The sequence below is a fragment of the Dermacentor andersoni genome, chromosome 2 (genome assembly GCF_023375885.2).
Source record: "Dermacentor andersoni chromosome 2, qqDerAnde1_hic_scaffold, whole genome shotgun sequence".
NCBI classification, from domain to species: Eukaryota; Metazoa; Arthropoda; class Arachnida; order Ixodida; family Ixodidae; genus Dermacentor; species Dermacentor andersoni.
In genome coordinates this window covers 102,492,995-102,515,531 of record NC_092815.1, presented here as the reverse complement: position 1 = coordinate 102,515,531, position 22,537 = coordinate 102,492,995, and the positions used below count along the sequence as shown (strand labels likewise).

The window sequence follows — 22,537 nt, the reverse complement described above, 5'->3', positions numbered from 1 at the left end:
ATATATATATATATATATATATATATATATATATATATATATATATATATATATATATTTATATACACGCCGTTCCTATATCACAGCGATGGAAAAGCCGTCGCTTGCTCCAATCTGAGTTTTGAATTCTAAGTGAGCACCATCAGACTGTCGAGTTTACACTTCACTAATAATTTCTCACACTTTAATAACGTTTGTAGATGGTTCAATTCGGAGAAGGCGCGTGGAACGAAGGTTATAGGGCAAAAATATTAATAACACGGGACGCGTGTATGCGAATACAACTTGGTGATGTTACGTTGCTCCTTGTTTTAATCGCTTTCTTTTTTTTTTTCGGACATAATCCGATACCGACTCGCCCAGCTCGCTTATACTATCATTAACATTGGTGGGAAGCTCATGTAGTTGTACTCTCGTTTGTTTCTTTTAAAGTGTAGCTTTGTTTGTCTGGGTATGGGCTTTTCCGAATGGGCATCTACCACTGGTACACGAGATTTGTGTTTCTCTGCGCGCACACTTGTCACCACCGTTGTTCCCTAGACAATTGCATCACGCTTCGTTCTCCTGCGGACATCACCGCGGTCGTCCCACACTCGGCGCCCGCCTGGCTCGGACTTTCCAATTCCGCATAGCTTGTGAGTGGTGTGTTGCATGAATGTAAACATTGCACGAAATTAACGTTGCGTCCTCTGCGGGTCACAAACACAAACATTGCGTGAGATTATATTTGTTGCATAGGATGAAAACAAACACAGTTACACGCATCTCCGTTAGTAAGTATATAAAGCATATAATTAACCGCTTCACGTTGGTTCCACGTTGGTTCCACGTGGGCGTTGGATCTGCGCTTTTTTTTTTCTTCCTCTATATACATATATATATATTTTTTTCCGCTACGGATCGTGACGGCACTAAAGTTACTTAGCATTAATGTTCAAAGCGGTCAACAGCGAATGTGATTGTCAGCGTAGTCGTCTGTTATTTTGATTTCATTGACAGTTGAAAGTCCGATTCTTGGTCTATTTCCCTAAGGGAGTATAGGTGCCCACAGTCGTTGAGATCATCACCGTCATCATTGACTGCACTATGCGTCACCATGCCTTTTGCCTAAACGTACGCATTGTTTTCGATTTCAGAATTGCTGCTTTGTGGGCCGTGCGATGTAGAACTCTCCAGGCTTCCCTTTCTCACCCGCTTGTAAATTACAGTAAATTGTTGTCGCATCTGATGCGTACGGAGGTTGGTATACACGCCAATCTGTTCTCCTGGCGAGATGCAGGCTCATCAGGAGTCTTATTCTCATCGCGCTGTGTGTATATGTATATATGTATATATATATATATATATATATATATATATATATATTCGTAGAGCATCGCACGCGTAACGCGAAGACATGGGATCGTGCCCCACCAGCGGCACGTTGCTTTTTCATCCACTTTCAATTCCATTAATTTATAATTTCTTTATTTAATGAGTAAGTACAAGTAATATCCGCTCCGTTGTCTTTGGTGTCCTTGTTTGTTGGCTTCTTATGATATATATATTCTTTCAGTCAGTCATTGCTGCTCGTAAAGTAATGTCTCTCGTTAAAGGGATAAAAGCTGTTGTAATTTTTTTTACGCTTTCTACACGCCTGTTTACGACCACGTGACCCAGCGCCGAGTATGCAACGGAGCGCGCAGCCGCGACCTCACATTATTGGGAGTCCTTTAACTTCGCCTGTATGCCTTATCGATTTGCTTCGACCGAAAAGTGGTCGATCGTCCGCTAGAGTTGGCATTTGCTCTTTCGGGAATCGTGTTTGAATTGAGCGAAGGAAACACACGACAAGGTCCAGACCTCTCCCCTCGACCCTCCTGCCCCCCAACCCGCACATCGCGTGAAACGGCAAACAGGCAGAGCTGGTTCGTAAGTGCACTGGAAAACCACTGTGCACGCATTTCTGCCGTTTACGCTTCGTGAGAGCGACTTATTACAGTCTCTGCAGCAACATATGCGTGCGGTAAAGTGACAATAAAACGTGTTTTCAATCAAACATCGTGAAAGCGTGATTCTGTTGATGCCGATTACGTGAAGCGAACGAGCAGTGGGAGGTACTACTCGCCAGCTCCGATCCAGGAGATAAACTACTCCTCATCCAACTGGTCCGACGAGCAGCAAAGACCAGCGGAGCCCTGGACTGAGGGCCCCTGACCACATCGACTCCGACTTCTTTCGGCAAATAAAGTTTAATGAATGAATGAATGAATGAATGAATGAATGAATGAATGAATGAATGAATGAATGAATGAATGAATGAAACAATACTTGAAACACGGCCATCGCCGGCGTAGTGCACTCACTACTGCTGCTCTCTTTTTTTCCCTGCGATTGCTGCGCGAGGACTCTTCGGCTGCGTTCGGAAATGTCGCCGTCGGCGTAGTCGTAGTAGTAGTTCCCAGAAACCTCGTTACGTTACGTTGCGCTCTTGGGATAATAGTTGCCGCGGAATGGGCCTTGCATGCTGATTAATAATGTTAACCATTGGTGTTTTCCCTTCGCAGGCACAAACTCCACTATTGGGCGGCGGTGGCGGCGGCGGCGTTGGCGGTGACCGATATGTAAGTGACGTCACGAAAATACCCTTCTCCTGCATTTTCGTCTATTTTCTTTTTCTTTTTTTCGCTCGTGAGGAAACAAAAATAAATTCCCGACTGTTGCGCAGGCATGAAATACGCTGTGCGGAAGGATATGTATAGTTTGTGCTTTTTCAGGTTCTCCTGCACCTTTAGAGAAATGTTCTAATATTACTTTTTGTGCTCACCTTCCTCCAGCCTGGACTGAAGGGGTATATTAAAAAGAAGTAATGATAAGGAGAGGACAGGAAAATCAGTCCGCAACGAGGAAAGGGCTAAGGTCTAGTACAGCACCACTGACAAGGGTATAGTGCGAGGGAAGAATTCGGGAACATCAAACGCTGCTTTTTCGGTACAGCATTGGCAGCCGACTGTCATGTTTCTTGGCACATTTCTAATGTGCCAAGACCGTAACTATAGTGTACTGGATTAGGTACTCTACTCTAGTACACTATACCGTAACCGGGACAGGGTTCTGAGCGTCGGAACACCCGTCGAATTTTTTTGCTTTGCACTAATATTCCTGGTGGCTGTGGAATGCTAAGTCTTCCACCTCTTGAGGCTGAACCATTAGTATTGAATGTTCCAAAAGTTCGGACGTCAGGACTATTCCCTTGACCCCATCGCTCCCGAACACTTTCCTCCATATAAGGCTTTGCAATACGCGGCCTTTGTCGTGCTGAAAATGCACTAGGAAATTATAAAGGTACACACTTGACGTTTCCGGAGTACCAGACCTGTGACGTTTGCTAACGTTGGAGGAATGGTTTGTCAAAGCCATGGGTGTAGGAACGAAAGACATGTGGCGACTCGATACTGAAATTTTCGCGCTAGCTTCCCCGTGTGTATATATGTCACGGATCGTAGCAAAGTTATTGTCAAAGCTATACTCGCCGACTACTTTAATTCTGTGGCTATGATGGGAAAGCTACGGAGGGAAAGCGCAGACAAGTGAGAGCGCTTTTAAAAAGAGTCCCGCGTTTTAATCAACGTTAGTTCAGGCTGGGGAAGAGAAAGTATAAACACCTTATTAGCAACAGTTAAATAAGAACACACCACTGAGTGTAGAAGTTTACTTATTTTGCTGCGTTTCCCTTCCGCGTCTGGGCAAACGCGAAACCGTCTCAGGTGGAAGCTGCGTCGATTCAGCGTCTGCTCCGAGCAACCAAAACCACTGTCAAACGCTGCCGGACTACTACTTGGCGCAGTAGCACATTTGCAGCAGCCACGCTCCGTATCTTCTCCTTCATAGCCACAGAAAGTGTTCCGCGAGTGTAGTTGATGGTTCGTTATTATAAGATTGACTAAATTGTATTCGGAAATAGACCAAACAATCAACCTTCTTCAAACTATTCCCCGCGCAGGAAACGCGCGAATCGGTCTGACATTGTTGTTGTTGTTGTTTCACAATACCGATGGAAACAGTTGTATTTTAAAGCATGAGGAACTGATGCTAAAAACGCCTGAGATATGCAACGTCAAAACATTACTCTGGCTTAGCTAAGGTTAAGCCCAGGATGCGAAGCATACTAGAGTAGAAGTACTCCCAGATACACTCGCAACTTCATCCTTTACCTCGGACTCTGTGGAGGAACGCTGCTGTTTAGCCGCGTACTGTGCACGTCGCTTGGCAAGCAGAACTTCTCGTTCTTCGGCCGTTTCCGTGGCTCTTTGTAACTTGCGCTTTGCGGTCTGACGAGCGGCCCTTTCCTTTCCCGCCATCGCGCTATACAACTGGCCTCGACGAGAGCGCGCCGCTCTTTTATACAGCTGTTATGACGCCAGTGCCCTAGCGGGAGGAACGGGAGTTAGGCCGCAGCACCGGCTGTGCGACCGCAGGCGAGCGCAACAGTTGAGCCCGGCTTGCAGCTGTTGTGACGTCAGTGCCCTAGCGGGAGGAGCGGGAGTTAGGCCGCAGTACCATCTGTGCGACCGCAGGCGAGCGCACGAGCTGAGACCCGGCTATGTAGCTACGCGGCCGCAAGTGAGCGCACGAGTTGAGCCTCCGCTTTTGCAGCTGTTATGACGTCATATGGTAGCTACGCGGCCGCGCGAGGCGCAGCAAGGAAGAGCGTGGTTGTGCGGCTAGTATGCTTCGCATAAAATAAAATGGTGACCAAGACTAACTTTATGGTACAAATTCGATGTCAGCTGACCGCCCCGCGAATTCGAGAACGCATTCCTGCATACGAGGTACCCAAAGCAGACTATTAAAAGACCAAGGATGCCTGGTCGTACCCACGGTTGTTCCAGTAGGTAATTCGGTGTCATTGACCGCCCAGCGAATTTGAGCAAGCGACAGACAACGATAATTGCGGCGCTTCGCGCACGCTCACACACACGCGCGCCCACGCAACAGATACCTCTGTATCTGCGTGGCCGCTGTTACAGAACGTGGTCTTGCGACGACTGTCCTCCTCTACGCTTCGCGGAAGTGAGTCATTTATCTGTCGGCGTGTAATCAGTCCCGTTTGTATACTGAAGGCCTGCGCGCGCACTATGTGTTTCCCTTATCAGCTGCCGACCCGCTGCAGATATGTTTCCTTTTTCGACAGGGGATGCGTGGGAGAAACATTGCCTACCTTTTATGACAAACATGCATGTCTAAAATTCAATTTTGGGGTTTCACGTGCCAAAACTGAGGTGTGATTATACATGTAAGGCACGCCGTAGCGGGGGACTCCGGAATAATTTTGACCACCGGAGGTCCTTTAACGTGCACCCAATGCAAGGTACACGGGCGTTCTTGCATTTCACGGACTCCACACCATGCTAGACAACAATCTTCATAACTGGTCGTGGGAGGCGCAACTCGCGTAAGTGGAATTGGGAAGCCAACTGGCGACCCTTGACCAGGCCCGGCCAGCCGCTGTAACCAGTGGGGCCCTGGAGGAGGGGCTCCACCCACCATAACCAAACAACCTCTACTACAATAAACATTTACTCTCTCTCTCTCTCTCTCCCTCTCTCTTGCATTTCACCTCCATCGAAATGTCGCTGCCGCGGCCGCGATTCCGTCCCGCGCCCTCGGGCTTAGCAGCGCAACGCCAAAGCCACTGTGCCACCACAGCGGATAAACGTGCACGTCTAGCACCATGCATAGTCGAGGTGGTTATTTGTGTCACGGTTGTTTTCACCCATGATCGAGGCCTTTATGTAGCCCGGGTGTATTAACGTTTTTACGAGAACATGACTCATTTGATAGAGACTGGTTTGACTCCAGAGATAATATAAAGAGGAGCAAACGAGATGACGTGAAAGTGCGCTTGAAATCGCAGCTTCTGTAATTCCTTAGAACTGAAAGCCCAATTAACGGATGTGCGCTCAAGTTTCGTGTACCAGCATTCGAGTATCAAGCGAATTGAGAACAGCTGCTGCGATGAATTAAAGAACACAATAATGCGTGCCTGTGTTGGCGATCGGGGACGAAATGCGGTCTTCCCGGCAGCTGCCCGCCCAGGTTGCATGGCTACGTAGGGCGGAAGCAAACATCACGTACGTTTGTCGTTAAGACGCAGTTCTCCTGTACCGTTGCGCGCCCTTTGGAGCTAGGGCGTACTCTTCACCTGACCGTATTGTTTCGTGCATGGTTTCATGCCACGCGTTTGACGTGTTTGCACCGGCTTCCTGCTTGCGGGTCGTCGTCGCTTGCGAACAGATGCGCGTTGCTCAACGTACAGACATCTGTTGTCAGTTTTGGAAACGTTATAATTGGCATCGGCTCTAAAGCGTTAGCATGCACGACGCGTTTCGCCGCAGACGGTCTCGCAACGTGCGTCGTGCGCCCCAAGGCAGTCTCGCCTAAAGATGAGCTGTATACCTTATCTGAACATACCAAGCTCTCGGCACGACGTGATAAGAGCCGTGTGTGTATTGCGGGAGTTCGCCCCGCGCGCGCCCACGTCTTATACGAGGCTTCCTCCGGCAGAGCGGCGCTGGCGCAAGCACGGAGAGAAAGTCCGCGCTGCGCTGGCTGGCCATCGTTCGAGTGGGGGACGCTGCGCTATCTATTGTTGTCATGGATACTGTTGCGCGACCGTTGTACGTTTAGTGGCGCACGGCCGTGGAATCGCGACCGTCGAGACCTGTGTGCGGAACTGTTGATGCCCGATTCGGTGCGCGTGCTGCGTACACGGCGTTGGTCGCCATGAACTTCTTCGACGTCCGGAAATGGTACAGTTTCGTGACCCTGCAGCCGCCGCCGCCCGATGGACGGCGACAACCTCGCATCGGCGTTGGCGGTGGTGCACACGACAGCTTCCGAGCGCCGCGAGGATACGTGGACATCGCGCCGACCTGTGACTCACGCTGGGAATGGGACAGAAACCTGCGCGAGAGACCCAGGAGGTCGTCGCGGCAGCTTCTCCGAGGTGCCCTCTCCGAGGACGCCTTGGCCGACGACGCTTCGTCGCAACCGGCCACGCCCAGAAACTACCTGAGAAAAGCGAGCGGCGGCCAGCGCGCTGCGCCTGCCAGCGCGACGGAGGAGAGCCCTGCCGGCACGGATGTGCTCTCGTCTAGCTGGGAAGCCGGCACGCCCGGGTCGGAGAGAAGCCGGAAAGACTACACCGCGCCCCGCGTGTCCGTGGACGACAGTGTACTATACGAGCGCATATCAAGAGTCATCTGTGCTGAAGACATAGAAATTGCTTCCGATCAAAAGAATTCGGAAGCAGACCCTCCTCTTCAACAAAATACCGCCAGACAAACAACAACCCGGTGCCAAGAAACATTGGAACAGTGTGCTGCAGATAAAAGTGGCGAGGAGGCAGATGTTGTTCAGGAGGCATTGCCTGATCGCAAAAGTAAGGCACGGAATTCTGGGAAGTGGAGCACAAGACTATTCCGGCACTCGGCAAGCAAAGCTGCAGTCTACCAAACAGTACAGAAGGAAAAAAAGGGAGCATTTGTGAGCTTAAGCTCGGAAGAGTTGCCAGTCATACCATCAGAACTTGAGCAGTGTAACGATAGGGCACTTTCTGGGGAATTTGGACCTCCAGTGCCTGCTAAAAGTTGGGAGGTAAAGAATGCTTCAAGAACTGATGAGCAGGAGAGCTCTACAAAGGTTCAAGATGCGCTTGGCATAGTGTGTCAACAGGAGCCACCCACATTGCAGGGTGATGATCAGTCGAAGCAATCCACATTGACTCACGTCTCTTCACTGTCAACAGAGCAAAGTTCTGCAAAGCAACAACTGCCATCTCAGTTTGAAGAAGCTCCACAATCATCAGGAAAATGGGGTCGCAAACTCTTTGGCCGACCTAAAACCAAGGTACGGAATGAAGGTCACAAAGAAGAAAAGGAAAAGCATTATCCTGGTGACAACGAAACTTATAATGCTGATGTTTCTCTGAACAGCCAGCATTCTGACAAGGAGGTTTCCAGGGACACAGGAATGTTTGACAGTGGGGCTGCAGCAGGTAGTGATGTGACCCTGAAGAACAACACAGGTTTAGACACAGGCTATCAGACACAACAAGATGAAAACTTGCTTGCCTTGCACAATTCCTCACATTCAGTTCCAGCTCCACCTGTCAGAAATCAGTCACTAGAAGAAAGGAACTTGTCATCCACTTGGCAGTATACTTTCGACAGCCCTGAAAGCATTCATAGTGTTGGCCACGTAGATGCTAATGAGGCAAATGAAGTTCCCTTGTTCACACAAGAACATAGTAGAGAGCCTGTAGGCCATGAAGCAGTACCGCTTCGTCCAGAGGCGCATGCTGAAATTATTGACAGTCCTACATCACCTGGCAAGAGTCCAGGAAGAAAGAAAGGATTTTTAAAGTTCCCTTCTTTCAAAAAGAAGAAAAAGCTTTCAGCTTCGAGTATTGAAGAAGTTGTTCCACCTACTAGCGCGGAACCTGTGGCAGCAGAGCCTGAAAAATCACTGTCATTTGATGAAATACTAGCAGAGCTTAGGAAACAACAAACAATGCACCAAACTCCCATCTCCACAGAGTCTAAGTCTCCACTGCATGGCCAGCTTAAGAAAGTTGCACCCCCTGTTCCTCCCAAATCATGGAAAACAACCGCAAACCTCAACCTCTCAGCAGAGTATCAAGAAAGCAGTGTATCAGTTGATAAGGAAGAATTTGTAGACTACGTTCAACCATTGCCTTTGGCTTCTGGGGAAAATGACCTTCAGGCAAGTGCTACTCTTCCTAATGAAGGCAGTACTCCTGAGAACACTTTGGTTGCCAAGGAAAACACTGGCGATGGAAGCATGAGCGAGAACCTGCAGCTGCCTGTGAAGTCATTTTTTGACCAAGAACATGAAGTCACAGTGTTGCAATCAGAAAGCAATGACGCACTTTCTTCATCACCTACAGAGTGGAGTTACTCAACCTTTCTTCGTGGCTACAGTGAGGACTTCGTGGACAGTTCTCCTAGACGGCGCCACAACCTCCGTCTCTTAGCTGATGTGTCTGTCAGCAGTGATGCGTTGCCAGCAGTAACAGAGGCCAGAAATCTTCATGTGTCAAAGAACATTAAATCAGAACGGAATGCAGGTCCCATAGGTAACTCATCTGCTCTCAAGCCTGTCGACAGGCCACTGCCAGTTGAGCATGTCCCAGCCCCTGATCAGCAAGAATATTTTCTTTACAAACCCAGCATTGAGTCCAAGAGCATGCCGCGAACAAAGCTATTCAACTTGAAGGCAAAAAAGAAAGTGGAGGTTGAAGATTCATGCAGAGAGATTGTTGCTGCAGCCTGTGAGCTGTACGAACCAGTTGCAGATGTGGAGCAAAATAATGAAGACTTAAGCATTTCACAACTGTCGGCTGAACCTAGCCAAGAGGCACAGGCTGATGACAATCCAGCTTCTACTGCCAATGAAGTTTTGGTAGAGTTTGAAGAACCCCATAGAAACAAAGAACGGCGCTTCAGTCTCAAGCTGAGTTCACTGAGGAAAAAGAAAGTTGACAAGCCTACAAAAAAGCCCGATTCTTATGAGCAGCCAAGAATACTGGCAGCGCTACGACAAGAGAACAAGCCAAGGCTTCCAGTTGACAAGGGCAGTATGATGGATGCCTACCTTCGCTCATTGGAGATGCAGCCAAAGTCACAGCTACATAATCAAAGTGATGATAGCCTGGACTTGTCATTTGTAAGCTAAAGGTTCAGTGTTTTATGCTTAGCTTCTGTCTGTATGTTTGCCATTTCACATGTATGTTAATATGCATAACAACAAAGCTTACATTCACTTTAAACTAAGTCTGACAAGGTGTTGCAGCATTCAGGAATAAAGATTAAGAAAACGGCCAACAGTTGTGTGATATTTTTTTCTTGCATAATAATGGCACACTTATAATACACATTCAACAAGTACCTCTGCAAAAACACAAAATAATTTGTAGCTGTCCTTCTCAGTACAATCACCACAAATGTAAATCTGTAATCCCAGGGCACATTATTTCAGAACCCTGCTTTCTTGTACTGAGAAAATTTAGCCGGAGGAAGTCATTTTTGTTCCTAGTCATTGGGCTGGATCTTAATCATTGGACTGAATCATTGTTTTGATCATTCACTTAAGTTCTTGCACTTGCAAATCTGGGCAGACTTTTTAATGAAAATTATTCTTTGCAGCAACAGTGTGATATTCCTTCCTCTTCCTTTCATGTTCTTGTTTTGCAGCAAACAAATGGGGAGGATGGTTGGGAGTTTGAAGAAATCACGCTGGAAAGGGTGAGGGTAATTGTCTCCTCTCATTTTCTCTCTATATCTTGGGCGGAGGTGCATTTTGCTGCTTGCAAACGTAGGCTACTGTTCCTTTTGTTTATTCGTACCACTATATGTAAGTAATCTGTGTTGAGTGCAGCATATCTCTTATCTTTAAACTCACTACAGTTTCTCTTGTCACATGAGCACGTGGTGTGTCACAGTTGCTGTTGCTAGTTCTCAGTTGACTTTGGCTGTTTTGAAGTTATATGAAATTTTGTAATGATGTAGCTTCGGCAGCTATTCCTGAGTAAACAGTATTGCTATCTTTATCTTTCTTTGCTTGTTCAATTAAGCTACTGAATCTTTCCGGAAAAGGTAACGCCTAACAGTCCTGCAGCTGGGCTGTTATGCTGGGCGGGATTATCTAGCCCAGCCAGCACTGAGGTATCCATGGGCAATGAGAAAAATCTGAACATGCATGTCTGCTTGTCACTAATGATAGTTTTGCTGTGGGCTTTTGAGATCTTTTTTACGGTTAAAACGTGAGCAGCCTAAACTAATGTTTACTGCAAGCAGTGTTAAAAGCTAAGGTGGATGTGAGAGATGTCAGCTTCTCTATTATTTACTTGTAACTGCACTGTCTCATCTATCCAGGGTGGAGCTGGCCTGGGTTTCAGCATTGCTGGAGGCACAGACAACCCTCACATAGGCGAAGACCCCAGCATCTACATAACAAAGCTAATCTCTGGTGGTGCTGCTGCAGCTGACGGAAGGCTACAGTGAGTCTGCATATTAATTCCCATTACCATTCACTTTCCCTCATACTGAAGAAGACGAATTGCCTGTTGTATCCTTTGGTTTCTTCAACAAAGAGTGCCACACAATTTGGTTGTTCAGATTTCTCCCTGCGGCACAACATGCATTGTGTTTTGCACTTGCCTTGATGTGGTCTGTGCACTGTGTACTTCTTTAAGTACAATGAGCACACTGAAGCAGGACAGGCAGTGTAAACGGACAATGCAGTGTGCTGTCTAACAAAACATATTTTATTTCTTACAGCTAGGGAAGGTCAGAGTGCAACTTTATAATCAACTTTTGGAATGTTTGTTGCAGAAAAGCTCATTTTATCGTACCCTCTTGAATTACATTACAGTAATAGTTCTAATTATTCTTGTTTATTTATCTTTTTATTTATTTATTTATTTATTTATTTATTTATTTATTTATTATAATTTATTTAATTATATTTGATCACATGAGCTGCAGAGGCTCAATCTGTACCCATGTATGTGATGTCATAAGGATCAATGTACTGATACATAAAACTGATGCAATATAATGTATTGCTTGTATTTTATTTTACCCTTATAAAAATGCCACCCAGAAGTATCATCAGCATAATTTGCAGCAGTAACAGGACAAAGCTAGACTACATCTTAAGCAAGACTACATGAATGTGCAGAACAAACTGCTAGTAAAGTTATCGGGCCTCTTAAATGCACTCCAAAGAATAAACAGCACAAGTATTAAACGTGCTCACAAAAGTACAAACAAAACGTCTCCTCTAGTGAGTTCTGGCTATTTCACATTTAAATTTATGTCAGTAGTCCACAATGACATCAAATTGTTTACATCATAGGGCTCTCTTCATCTGCCTCCAGATGACATCACCTGTTTCTCATCCACATCTCCAAGCACTCTCAGCACAATGCTTTGTATGGCACACTGTTTAAAACTGTGCACCCTCTGTGGTCTACCCATGCCTTATTACAGTTGTCATTGTCAGTCTCGTCTGCACTTCCTTTCCTTTAAGTACTGTGTGCTGGGCACTTGCGTGGTCTATACACATGTCCAACAAGAGCTGCTTGGATGCCACTGTAATCCATGATGAACTGTTAAAAGCACCTGTTAGCATCCGTTCAAAAGCACTAGGAAGGCTCCAGCTTCTTCCTTCAGCAGCTGCTCACAGTTGTCCAAAAAGTACTTGTCCTGAAGCTCGAATATAGGCGGTGTAACGATATATGTGTCCTTGATTTACCTACTACCTAATCTCCGAACACACATGACTGTAGAAGGACACAGCTGGTACTAAGTGCAACGCACTGAGCTCAATCCAAAGTCAAGATCACGAAAGGCATAAAAAGAAAGGGTGTTAACATAATGCACCTGTCTTTGAGCAGAACTGCCATATCTGTCTTCTAATAGTTTGCAGAGCACTGGAATGTGCTTCTGCATTAAGCATACATTCCCAATTGTATTGCTGTGAATTGCAAGTCCATCAAAAATAAGTTATGAGTGTGCATAGCTGAGCACTGGCACTTGAGACCAGGCCTTCACCAACACTTCATCATAGGCACTTGTCTATGTCCCCTTTTTTGCATCCTTTATCTGGTTTTACTCTCTTTAGCAAGATGTATCATGCTAACAGGTTGCAAAATTTTTGTTTAGCGCCCATGCCCGAGATGTTGCAGCTGAGAGCAGTTGTCCCCCTTTCTATTGCAGACTTATTCTGGGCAGTTAGTATGGACTGCAGTCCTTTGAATCCACAAGCACACTGATGAGGAACCACCTTGGCACGAACACTGGAACTTTTTTAATATTTTGTCTTCATGGTCAGCGTATGAAGCAAAGATTTCTGTGCAAATGAATTTCAAGCTCGTCAAGCATAGAGCCACTGTTTTGGCCAGGCCTGTTTTACAAAAACACTTAGAGGCTGAACAGCCGTGCATGCCTGCTCACGAAAGCTTTTGGAGTGCATAAATTGATGGGGCAAAAAGAAGAAAGCTTGAATTTTCACAGCCAGAGCTTGCAGCTTGCAACTTGGCTGTGTTCTGCTCTTTACTATGAATCTACAATATACATCACTCAGCTTCAAGCTGCATGCTTTTATCATGAAGTTTTGAACTTCTTCATAGTTCTAAATCTTTTGTGGGAAAGTGTGTGCAGTCACTTTCCAAGCATTGTGCTACTGTTGTTGACAGGGAAACAGCATTGTTTAAATGAAAAGTGGACTGCCGGATCTGTAGAGTTCTTGCCAAAGAGTAGTACCATAAATTCATTAATCTGCCGGTCTAAGCATCTTTGCCAACTGAAAGTTCCGGGCCTGACATCACCAAAATCTTTGATCTCCAAGGTCACCAAATTTGGCTTGGGAAGGCATGTCAGCAGGCAGGAAACATATTGTTAATCAGGCTAAATAATCTTGGTTACAGAGCTCTATTGCTGCTACAATTTTTTAAAATAATAATCACGCTTTATTAACATAACGGTTACATCAGCACCAATAGATCATAGGCCTGCTAAACCCACGTTGGGCTTGAAGGGCAGAGCCGACAGGCAGCGCTTACAACACTGCAATATCGCGGACACCACAGAATATGTAGGAATGTTTTTTGCAGGAACATGCAAAAGAAAAAAATCCCTAACAGCAATGAGGAGAGAAATAAAAGAAAAACAAACCGCGTAACTTACACAAAAGTGTGGTATGAGATAGCACTTATAATACAAAGCAAACCAATAGGGATCCTACAGTTATATAGTAGTAAAGAACCTTCCATTTCTTTTGTGCTCAGGTGGAGCAATAATGTTAAAGTTATGAAAGAAAGTTTCTTAAAGTAAATATTGGTTTGCAACATGCTTTTATTGTAATGGTAATGGTATTTTTGTGAACTTACAGATGTTTGTCATTAAATCTATTCATTCGTTTTTGCAGAGTCAACGATATCATCCTTAGAGTCAATGATGTTGACCTCATAGACGTCCCACATTCCATAGCAGTTGAAGCTCTCAAACGAGCAGGGAACTCCGTTCATTTGGTAAGTCCTGAATAACTTCCACTGGCTGTTATATACCAGATAGCTTTAAGCCAGTTGTAACTTTAGTTTCATTGTTCTTGCTTTTTTTAATACAAAGGTACGGTGAATTCGTGTTCTCTGGTTTTATTTTATTTCGGCAATATTTATATTTTACAAAGAAACTAATTGTATTGATCACCTTGATTCCTTGAATATTGATCTGGTAGTCTGCATTGATATCATTTGCTTCTTGGTCATAAATCATGCTAATATAAATTGGTTACGCAGCCTTCAAGCGTAGTTTCATTTGCTTCTTTTCTTTTCGTTACCATTCTTTTATGGCAAAGGGCAATAAGTAGGCCATAACAGTTGCTTTCATTGTAGTGCTGCACCTAAGTACAATCGTAAAAACCAGAAGCAATTTTTATAGCTGAGGTGTGAGTGGAGTTCTAAACAAGACGTGATAACCTGATATACTTGAACATTAGGGTGCAACCACAAATAATAGATGCAGTACTATTTATAGTGATTTTTATAGTGTGCAGACTTTATCAGTTGCAGCTGTCCACCATTTGTTTGGTCGAACGATGAAAGGTTGAGTAATAGCAGTGCAAACAAAAACCCCATTTTGAACAAGGAGATGAGTTATATTAGTTATGTGACAAATGTACACTAAAGTGCCAGTCATAGTCCTAACTTATTATTAATAGTGTTGGGTTGTAATAGCTCTTTACTAGAACTGCTGTTGTAGATAATGTTTTGTGAAACAGATGGTAACATTACTTCACTCCACATGCCAGGATTTGCAAATGCTGCTACAAGCTGTTGCGTTTATGGCCAAAAGTGCACGCTCTCTTGAAACGCTAATGCAATGCTACTTTCGTGGTGACAAGTCATTACTCTGCTATGAAATTGAGGAAATATTTACCCTCACTTCTTGTTCTTGTTGTCCGACTCCAGTGGTTCCTAAGCCACATTGTAATAATGGGAAATGAAAAAGCAGATAGAATGGCTTCTGCGGCACATACCTTGAATGAACTTGAACCCATATCATTTGCTGCATCCAATGCGGACACATCACTTCAGGGTCTGAGGCAGAAAATATAAAAAAACCATGGGGTTCACTGAGTAGACGAAATCGTCTCTCTTGTAGAACACAGACCATTTTTTACACTTCTTAACAAACCTAAAAATAGAATATGTGGTAGACACACTCTTTCATCGTCAGTGTCTTGAAGTGGTGTTCACACCGTGTTTTCCATATCAGATATGAAAAAGACCTTGTTCAAACTGTGGGCATTGTGGCACGCCAGTAGCTTCTGTAGAACATATCCTCACCGAATGTTAGCAATTTGATCAACATTGAGAAGCGATTTAGGATCATCTTGATGTCTTAGATAGGTGTCCCTTGTATGTAAATAAATTGCTCGAACCCTGGTTCTGTCTCTATAACCGAAAAAAAACACTTTGAAAGGCTGGTACAATTTTCTTGGCGACAGTGACCTCATTAGTTCCTTGTGAATAGCACTACTTGAGTGAGGTAATTTTTGTCCCATAGTAACATTGTAATGATTATGTCGTGTTATTGACATTTTGTGTGCTTTGGTGTGTGATTCTTTTCTCATATAAATTTATTATCATAATGACTTTTTCATGTTAGAGACTTTTTATGTGCTTTGCTTTCAACTGAAATATTTCAACATGTGCAGAGACTACTCATGATTGTCAGGTCATGCGCAATGCTGCATTATGCTTAATTTGTATATGCAGCTTTGCAAATTTATGTCAAATTCTTTGTATGCTTGTATGGTGCATGTAGCATGTTTATTTTTTACTTCTTTTTTTCATTCTAAGCAAGTAATGTAGCTTTCTACTATTTCAATTTATATTGTTCTCTTGTCGAACTTATTTCTTCTCCTTTTGTGTGTATGTGTGCATGTGTGTGTTTAGCTACAATTTTGGGATAGCGAGCTCAGTAGCCAAACTTCCCAAACTGTTGCAGGTAATAAAAACTAGATCATCTACAAAAGCAACATCTACAAAAGCTTCGGCAAACTAATTGCTGGTTTTACTCGAGTGGCAGCTACTGATTTCCAAGCAGTTGAAATCTGTTTATTTATTCACTGTGTTCAATGTGAATAATAGCTACTACAGATTATGTACTGTTGTGATCAGCCGTTCACTCCGCAACACCCCTCGGTCATGGCTCACACGATTATTGTGAAAGGGCCGATGGCCTTGTTGGGATGGTTCTCGACACGGATGAGTTATGGCCAGCACGGGAGTGCCTTGTTCATGAGAGATTTCAGCAATTAGCTATGATACGGCTGTCACCTGTCAGCAGCACAAACTGGCATGTCCACAAGCCAGAGATGCGCTTAGTTTGACCCGGCCCGCTCAGTACGACCCGCCCAGTATGACCCGCTCAGTATTACCCTCTCAGAGTATGATTGGCGTTGGCGAAAAGGGCGACCTACCTCCGGATTGGTCGGACCTGATGTCAGTGGCCTCCTGACACCAGATTGATGGGACCTGATGTCATCAACCCCCTGGCACCGGATTGGGGGAAGTAACTGAACAAAGATCACACACAGCATAAAAGGAGCTACAGATGGCGGGAGTAATCGGCAACTGCCAGTTTATCATCAACTTTTCTGTATTTGTTTGCATTTCTTTGTATTTCTTTGCATTTTCTTGTACATATGTGAATATATATGAGTTTGTCCAACGTCCTGAATAACGGACCCAGCGTCCCGTTCACTCAATTCTTCACGGGGAAAGTGCATCTCACGTCTTCGAACCCTGTGTCGCAACAGTATGAAGACTAGGTTACTGTAGTCGGAGTGGACCAGAGCTGGCATATAAAAAGCAGTTACAACTGCAATTCCTATTTATGTGACAAGCAACAACCAAGATAATGTTAGAAATATAGACAATCTTTAGAATCGTAGTGACAATGCAGTATTGCTCTAGTATTCACAGGATATGCAGCGTTCCTCAGAACTTACAAGCTATATTGTAAATGCAAAAGTAACAGTTTTCACAGTCTTGCCTATGAGCACGCAATTTTACAGTAGCCACTGAAATCGCATATTTGTGTACAAATGTGTGGCACACTAACTGCTGTTGATTCCTGTTTTGTACCAGCAACATCATCGTTTTCTCTTTTCTTGATTGTGTGTAGGTCCGCCTAATGTTTTTTGTATCTTTACAAGTAACACTTGTCATCACATGTTGCTAACATGGCCATCCCTTGCACAGCTGGTGAAGCGCCAGCGGTATCCGGGACCCCAGGGGGCCAGCCAGCAGCAGCACACACCACCGCAGGTGGTCGAGATCGAACTGATCAAGGGCAACAAGGGCCTGGGCTTCAGCATTGCCGGTGGCATCGGCAACCAGCATGTGCCGGGTGACAATGGCATATACGTCACCAAGGTCATGGAGGGTGGTGCCGCACACCTCGATCGGCGGCTTGAAGTTGGCGACAAACTGGTTGCTGTAAGCTCTGTTCGCCTCCTCTTCTGGGAAGCTAGAAAATTAACAATGCTGCACTCTCTCCTGAGTGTTGACCAGTATGGTCAGACACAACTAAGCCGGGGTTTCCGTGCAGACATGCATTCAATGGGTCAGTGAAAAAGCCACCCTTTTCCTTAAATAACATATAGTTACAGAATGTTGCATACCTAAAAGCAACTCTAAGCTAGATTATCAGGTTGAGCTAGATTGGTTTATTACACTAATAGGCTAGTGGTGAGGTCACATTCAGTTAGAGTACTGACTTGGAAAGCCAGAAAGGGAGATAGAAAGTGGATGGCAATGTTACTTTCAAATTCTTGAAGCAGTTTCTTCTGACATCATGTTATGGCAAGGTTTACCAATTGTTGATTACTAAAGAAACGAATAATGTTGCATTTTGAAATAAAGGAGAATAAGAAGGAGAGAATTATGATGTGTATGAAAGACCCAACTTTGCAAAATGACCATAGAGTCTGTGATGCTGCACGGTGGTATGACCGACATTACGATTTGATTGTAGGATTGAAACAGGGATGTTTTGAATGCACTTGGTGGTGTTTCTCTGATGCTGACAGTGTGCAGCTGCTAGTGGGTTTGACCTGATAAGCCTGGTCAGTCCAACCTGTTCCTTTATTTACTTTGCAGATGAACTCTCACTAAGCGAGACAGACAGACAGCTAGTTGCTGGCAAACAATCTCTGTGCAGGTCTTTCTAGTTGGCCTTAGTAAATGATGTGCACTACTCCAAACAGTTATTATTAGAATATGCTTGCAAAGTTCAAATCGCCGCACTTCAGGTTATAAGTAAGACCAGGCACTCGCCCCACAAATCCACTCCTACACATTCAATGTACACAAATCACCTCAAACGAGGGCACACATGTATATTTAAAGTACTCCACCTGCAGTATGCGTAAGTGAAGGTGCCGAGGCTGAGTTAGAACACACATTTGCTAAAGAAACCACTGCGAAGGAATCGCGTGCCTGTAAGGGGTGCCATCAGATGGCAGAACTTCACTGCTTTTGAGGGTAAAAACAGCACATAAAATGATGACGATAGAAGAAGGGAGAACACACTGCAAATCGCTTCGTGGTGTGTGTTCTCCTTTCTGTTGTCACCCTTTTATATGGTGTTTCTACCCTCAAAATCCATGTTGAACCAACAAGCCCAGCACCCAGCGCTGCATGCTTCTGCAGTTCACTGCTTTCTTTCTCCGTGCTTTCAGTTTTGTCCACAGCACACTGTTACTGATGCCAGGAGAGGCCATCTGCCACGCAATCATATGTTCCCTATCGTAAAGCTCACAGCAGTACTTGAAATGTCAACAAAAGTCTTAAAACGTTACTTAGTATGTCAAGAGTGTGATATAATCTGAAACAAACGAGCATCATTGTTTAACATGTCATACTACCTGCTTTGCATTGAGCTCACAGCTCTTATGTGTTCCAGTAAGGCAGATTGTCCTTTGATACCACCCAGACAAGTATCACGAATGTAGAAATACTAAACCTTTTTTTTTACTTTGAATTGTGCACATGCTAAAAACTAGCAAACAAGTTCAAGCCCAAGGAAATGAGATGAAGAAACATGGCCACATTCATTTCTAATGGAAGTGGCCATCCTGATTTTGGATCACTAGCGTTAGCTGTGTTACTTTTTCGTCACATTTAACTTTTTGTCTATCATTAATCCTTCACTCTCTTTCTCCCTCTAAAAATCCAAGCACTTGCTCAAAGGTTTATTTACGTGGTTCCCCCAGACAGACTTGAATTTTCAATATATGTTATTACTTGCAACGTGGGGTGGGTTTTATATATGTATTAGTTATGCATAGCTTGTTTACTGATTTTACTGATTGAATTGGCTACTGGTGCCAATCATGAAACACTGCATGGAACTGGTGACACTGCATGTAAGGGAAGTGTTAGCTATATAGCGAGCTTGGCTGTTTCATATCCATTCATGTTCACAGCATAAAGAGAATGTATGTGGAGAGAAGAAATGGCATGAGTGCTGCTTCATCGGCTGTTTTGTGTTGTAACCATATGGCAACCTTGTTATGTAGCTCTCAATACTACCTTTTATGGATATCCTTCGTTTGTCATTCAAGGTGTGTTTTCCTTACCTCAATAAATATATAAAATGGATGTAGCATAGTTATCCTGTATTCATTCCTTACCCTCAACTCTCCAGGCCTTCTTTTGTTTACACTTGTTGCCGTGCATAACATTTTTGCAAGATTTGCTGTTTCATCTTGTAATTTGTTCTTCCTTCTTTCTCACCATACAACCGTTTCAGGTGGGTGACGTCAACCTGGAAAACGTCACCCACGAGGAAGCAGTGGCGACGCTGAAGAACACAGGCGACCACGTCATCCTGACTGTGGTCAAGAGCCAGCCCTTCTCGTTCATCAACCACTCCCTGCCCCCTCCTCCCCCACCTCCAGTGCAAGAGACGCGCCTTGGAACACCCCCCCGTAAGTTGGCTAGATCACTAACATCACTTTTTGACCAGTTGGCTGCTGGAACCTCGTGCACAGCCCATGACACCTCTAAGGAGGGAAGAATTGAAATTTAGGGTAGTTGGTACAAATTCATTGTGGTGCTTTAGGTAGCATGCAAGAACACAAAAGAAGGCAGACAACATCGCTACACACAACTAAAACACTTTATTAAAACCCACGCGTAAAAATAGTCTTTAAATAAATCCACCCAGGTCATGCGTGTGCAGAAAATCAGACAAAGAATGACAGAAGTGTGGACAGCGATGCGATTTATGTGCCTTGCCGAAGACCTATCTTCTTAGTAATAGTGCAACTGAGCAACAGCTGACAGTCTTCTGAGTCCTTGAAAATGTGATATGCTTCAATAACTTGCATAGCCATCTTACCCTAGATAACCATTCATCTTCTGTATATGTCCATAGAGCATGATAGTTTAAACATTGCACATATCCTATAGATATCTAGATTTGTCGAAACATCAGTACCAATATATACCATGGGTAATCTAAGACCCATCCAGATTACTTTGCTGTAACATTGTAAGGATATCGCAGCTGGACATATGTGAGCCCTAATAGATGCTCACTTTAGGAATGCAGAGTTCTATGTATAGAACACCTAGTGTATATTTTCCAGCTCACGCTAGCGAGCTATACCTGTAGGTCACTAAGTAGATGTACTGTCAAGGACATATTCAATACAATGTTTGCAGCAGACGCTGTGTGGCAGAACGTTCACAAAGCAAGGTCAGATACATCGTGTGCACACACTAGTGCACACGCCCGTGACGAGAAAGCGCAGTATACTCATTTTCCTGGGCATTCCGCCTAGCACATTGAGCATATTAAGTTAACGAAAGTTTTAAAAGTAAATTGTATCAGAAAAGTAGATGTGTACATATGAAATGCAGACGTGATAGTTTCTAACTATAATTTGAACAAATGAGAAAACAAAATTCTGTCATAGGGAAACTGGGAAAAAAAAATGGCCTATAGGAGGTCAACTATTCATATGTGGTCCAAAAGGAGTCTTTGCCATGTTGTTACAACATACATTAGATATCATGTGATCAGAAGCACCATAACCACGGACTACCATGTTTCGGAACAAAATTTTTCTGACAATTTTCGATGAGCCTTCACTGTCTAACCTGCGCCTATAGTTCCGCCATTTACTTCTTCAAATTCAAAGTACCGCATTCAATGTGAATGGCATTTTATATGCAATAAAACTCTGGGAAATAAATGTTTTCAAATATCTAGTTGCATAAAAATTTAACTACAAAGCATTAATTACACCTCTTGACCAATGTAGCATCTTAAGTAAATGTTCAAGAAAAGTTAAAATGTAGCCAACCAATATCACATAGCACATACATTTCAGTGATGCCAGTATGTAATGTCCATAAACGTCTGATTCTTAAGTAGAACAAACATCAATAGGGCGTTGCCTACTTGATACATTTAGAAAATACCTACATGTTAGTAGGACATCCTTTATATGTTATGACGGGACTTAGACGAATGGATCCTACCTGGATGTTAATAGGATATTGGTGGTTCACTGGGCTGTGCTGGAACAAGATACATGTGCTGTACTCGTGTAAGGAAAAGCCAAGTGGCTTCTGGTTTTTTTCTGACATCCTTTTAACATATATATGCACCTACCTGTCTGCCCCACAACAGCAGCTACATGGAAGAGGAACTGCTTAAGCGCATGATTAGCACTGTACATATCTGTTTTCATGCCTGATCTCAGATGACAATGATCACATCCAAGTACAATACTGCACTGTGGTGTTGTTAGAGCTCCCACAAGTTCTTTGAACAGGGCCAGGATAGGGGATGATGAAATAGTCACCCCTCTCCATGCCTTTGAACCTTCCAGGTCACATAGGAGAAGACTCCATTGGGGGAAAAGAATTCAGCTGTATTAGCTAGTGCAGTGATGGTGTCTGTACCCTTTGCAATTAGTAGCCATAGTTTGAATCCTAATCTGCTATTCCAAAGAACTGAAAGGTAGTTATAATAAGCAGAAAATTTTGCACAAATGGGGTAACATTCAGTTCCTTCTGCCACTACCAACTCTGCTGTCAGTGTCTACAATGCACTTCTCTATGTTGCCACTAGTCCTCCAAGCATCTCTTGTCCTCAATTCTTTGTCTTTCTTTTTTTTCTTCCTGTGGAGACTTCGTTTTATGTGACCAGACACTTGAAGAAATTGTTTCCTAGACTATGTGTCACTCTCAAGCCATAACTTGCCCTTGAGGTTGTAGTTATGCAATTTATCACATTTTTGAATTTGAGGCAGGTGTCCAGCTTGGCTGTTAACTAATGACCTCTGCATTATCTTCAGTTGTCGACCTCTCCATAATCTTTTGATAATAAGCATTGCTTACTAGCATAGGCATGTTCATGCACATCCATAGCTCTGTCTCAGT

General features: G+C 44.1%; 1 protein-coding gene across 9 annotated transcripts in view; it reads left to right on the top strand.

Annotated features, from left to right (window-relative positions):
* dlg1 (MAGUK family member discs large 1) overlaps positions 1–22,537 on the top strand; it is a 735,259-nt gene that overhangs the window by 578,227 nt on the left and 134,495 nt on the right. For 6 of the 9 annotated variants that reach the window (XM_055076706.2, XM_055076705.2, XM_055076708.2 and 3 more), the window contains 6 exons: positions 2,547–2,603; positions 10,257–10,313; positions 10,938–11,062; positions 13,996–14,098; positions 17,339–17,575; positions 19,893–20,070. In XM_055076706.2, coding sequence (XP_054932681.1) covers positions 2,547–2,603; positions 10,257–10,313; positions 10,938–11,062; positions 13,996–14,098; positions 17,339–17,575; positions 19,893–20,070 — 757 coding nt within the window. Of the gene's footprint in view, positions 1–2,546; positions 2,604–6,542; positions 9,730–10,256; positions 10,314–10,937; positions 11,063–13,995; positions 14,099–17,338; positions 17,576–19,892; positions 20,071–22,537 lie in introns of those variants that run through there. The other 3 variants (XM_055076707.2, XM_055076704.2, XM_050188320.3) reach the window with 3 other exon arrangements.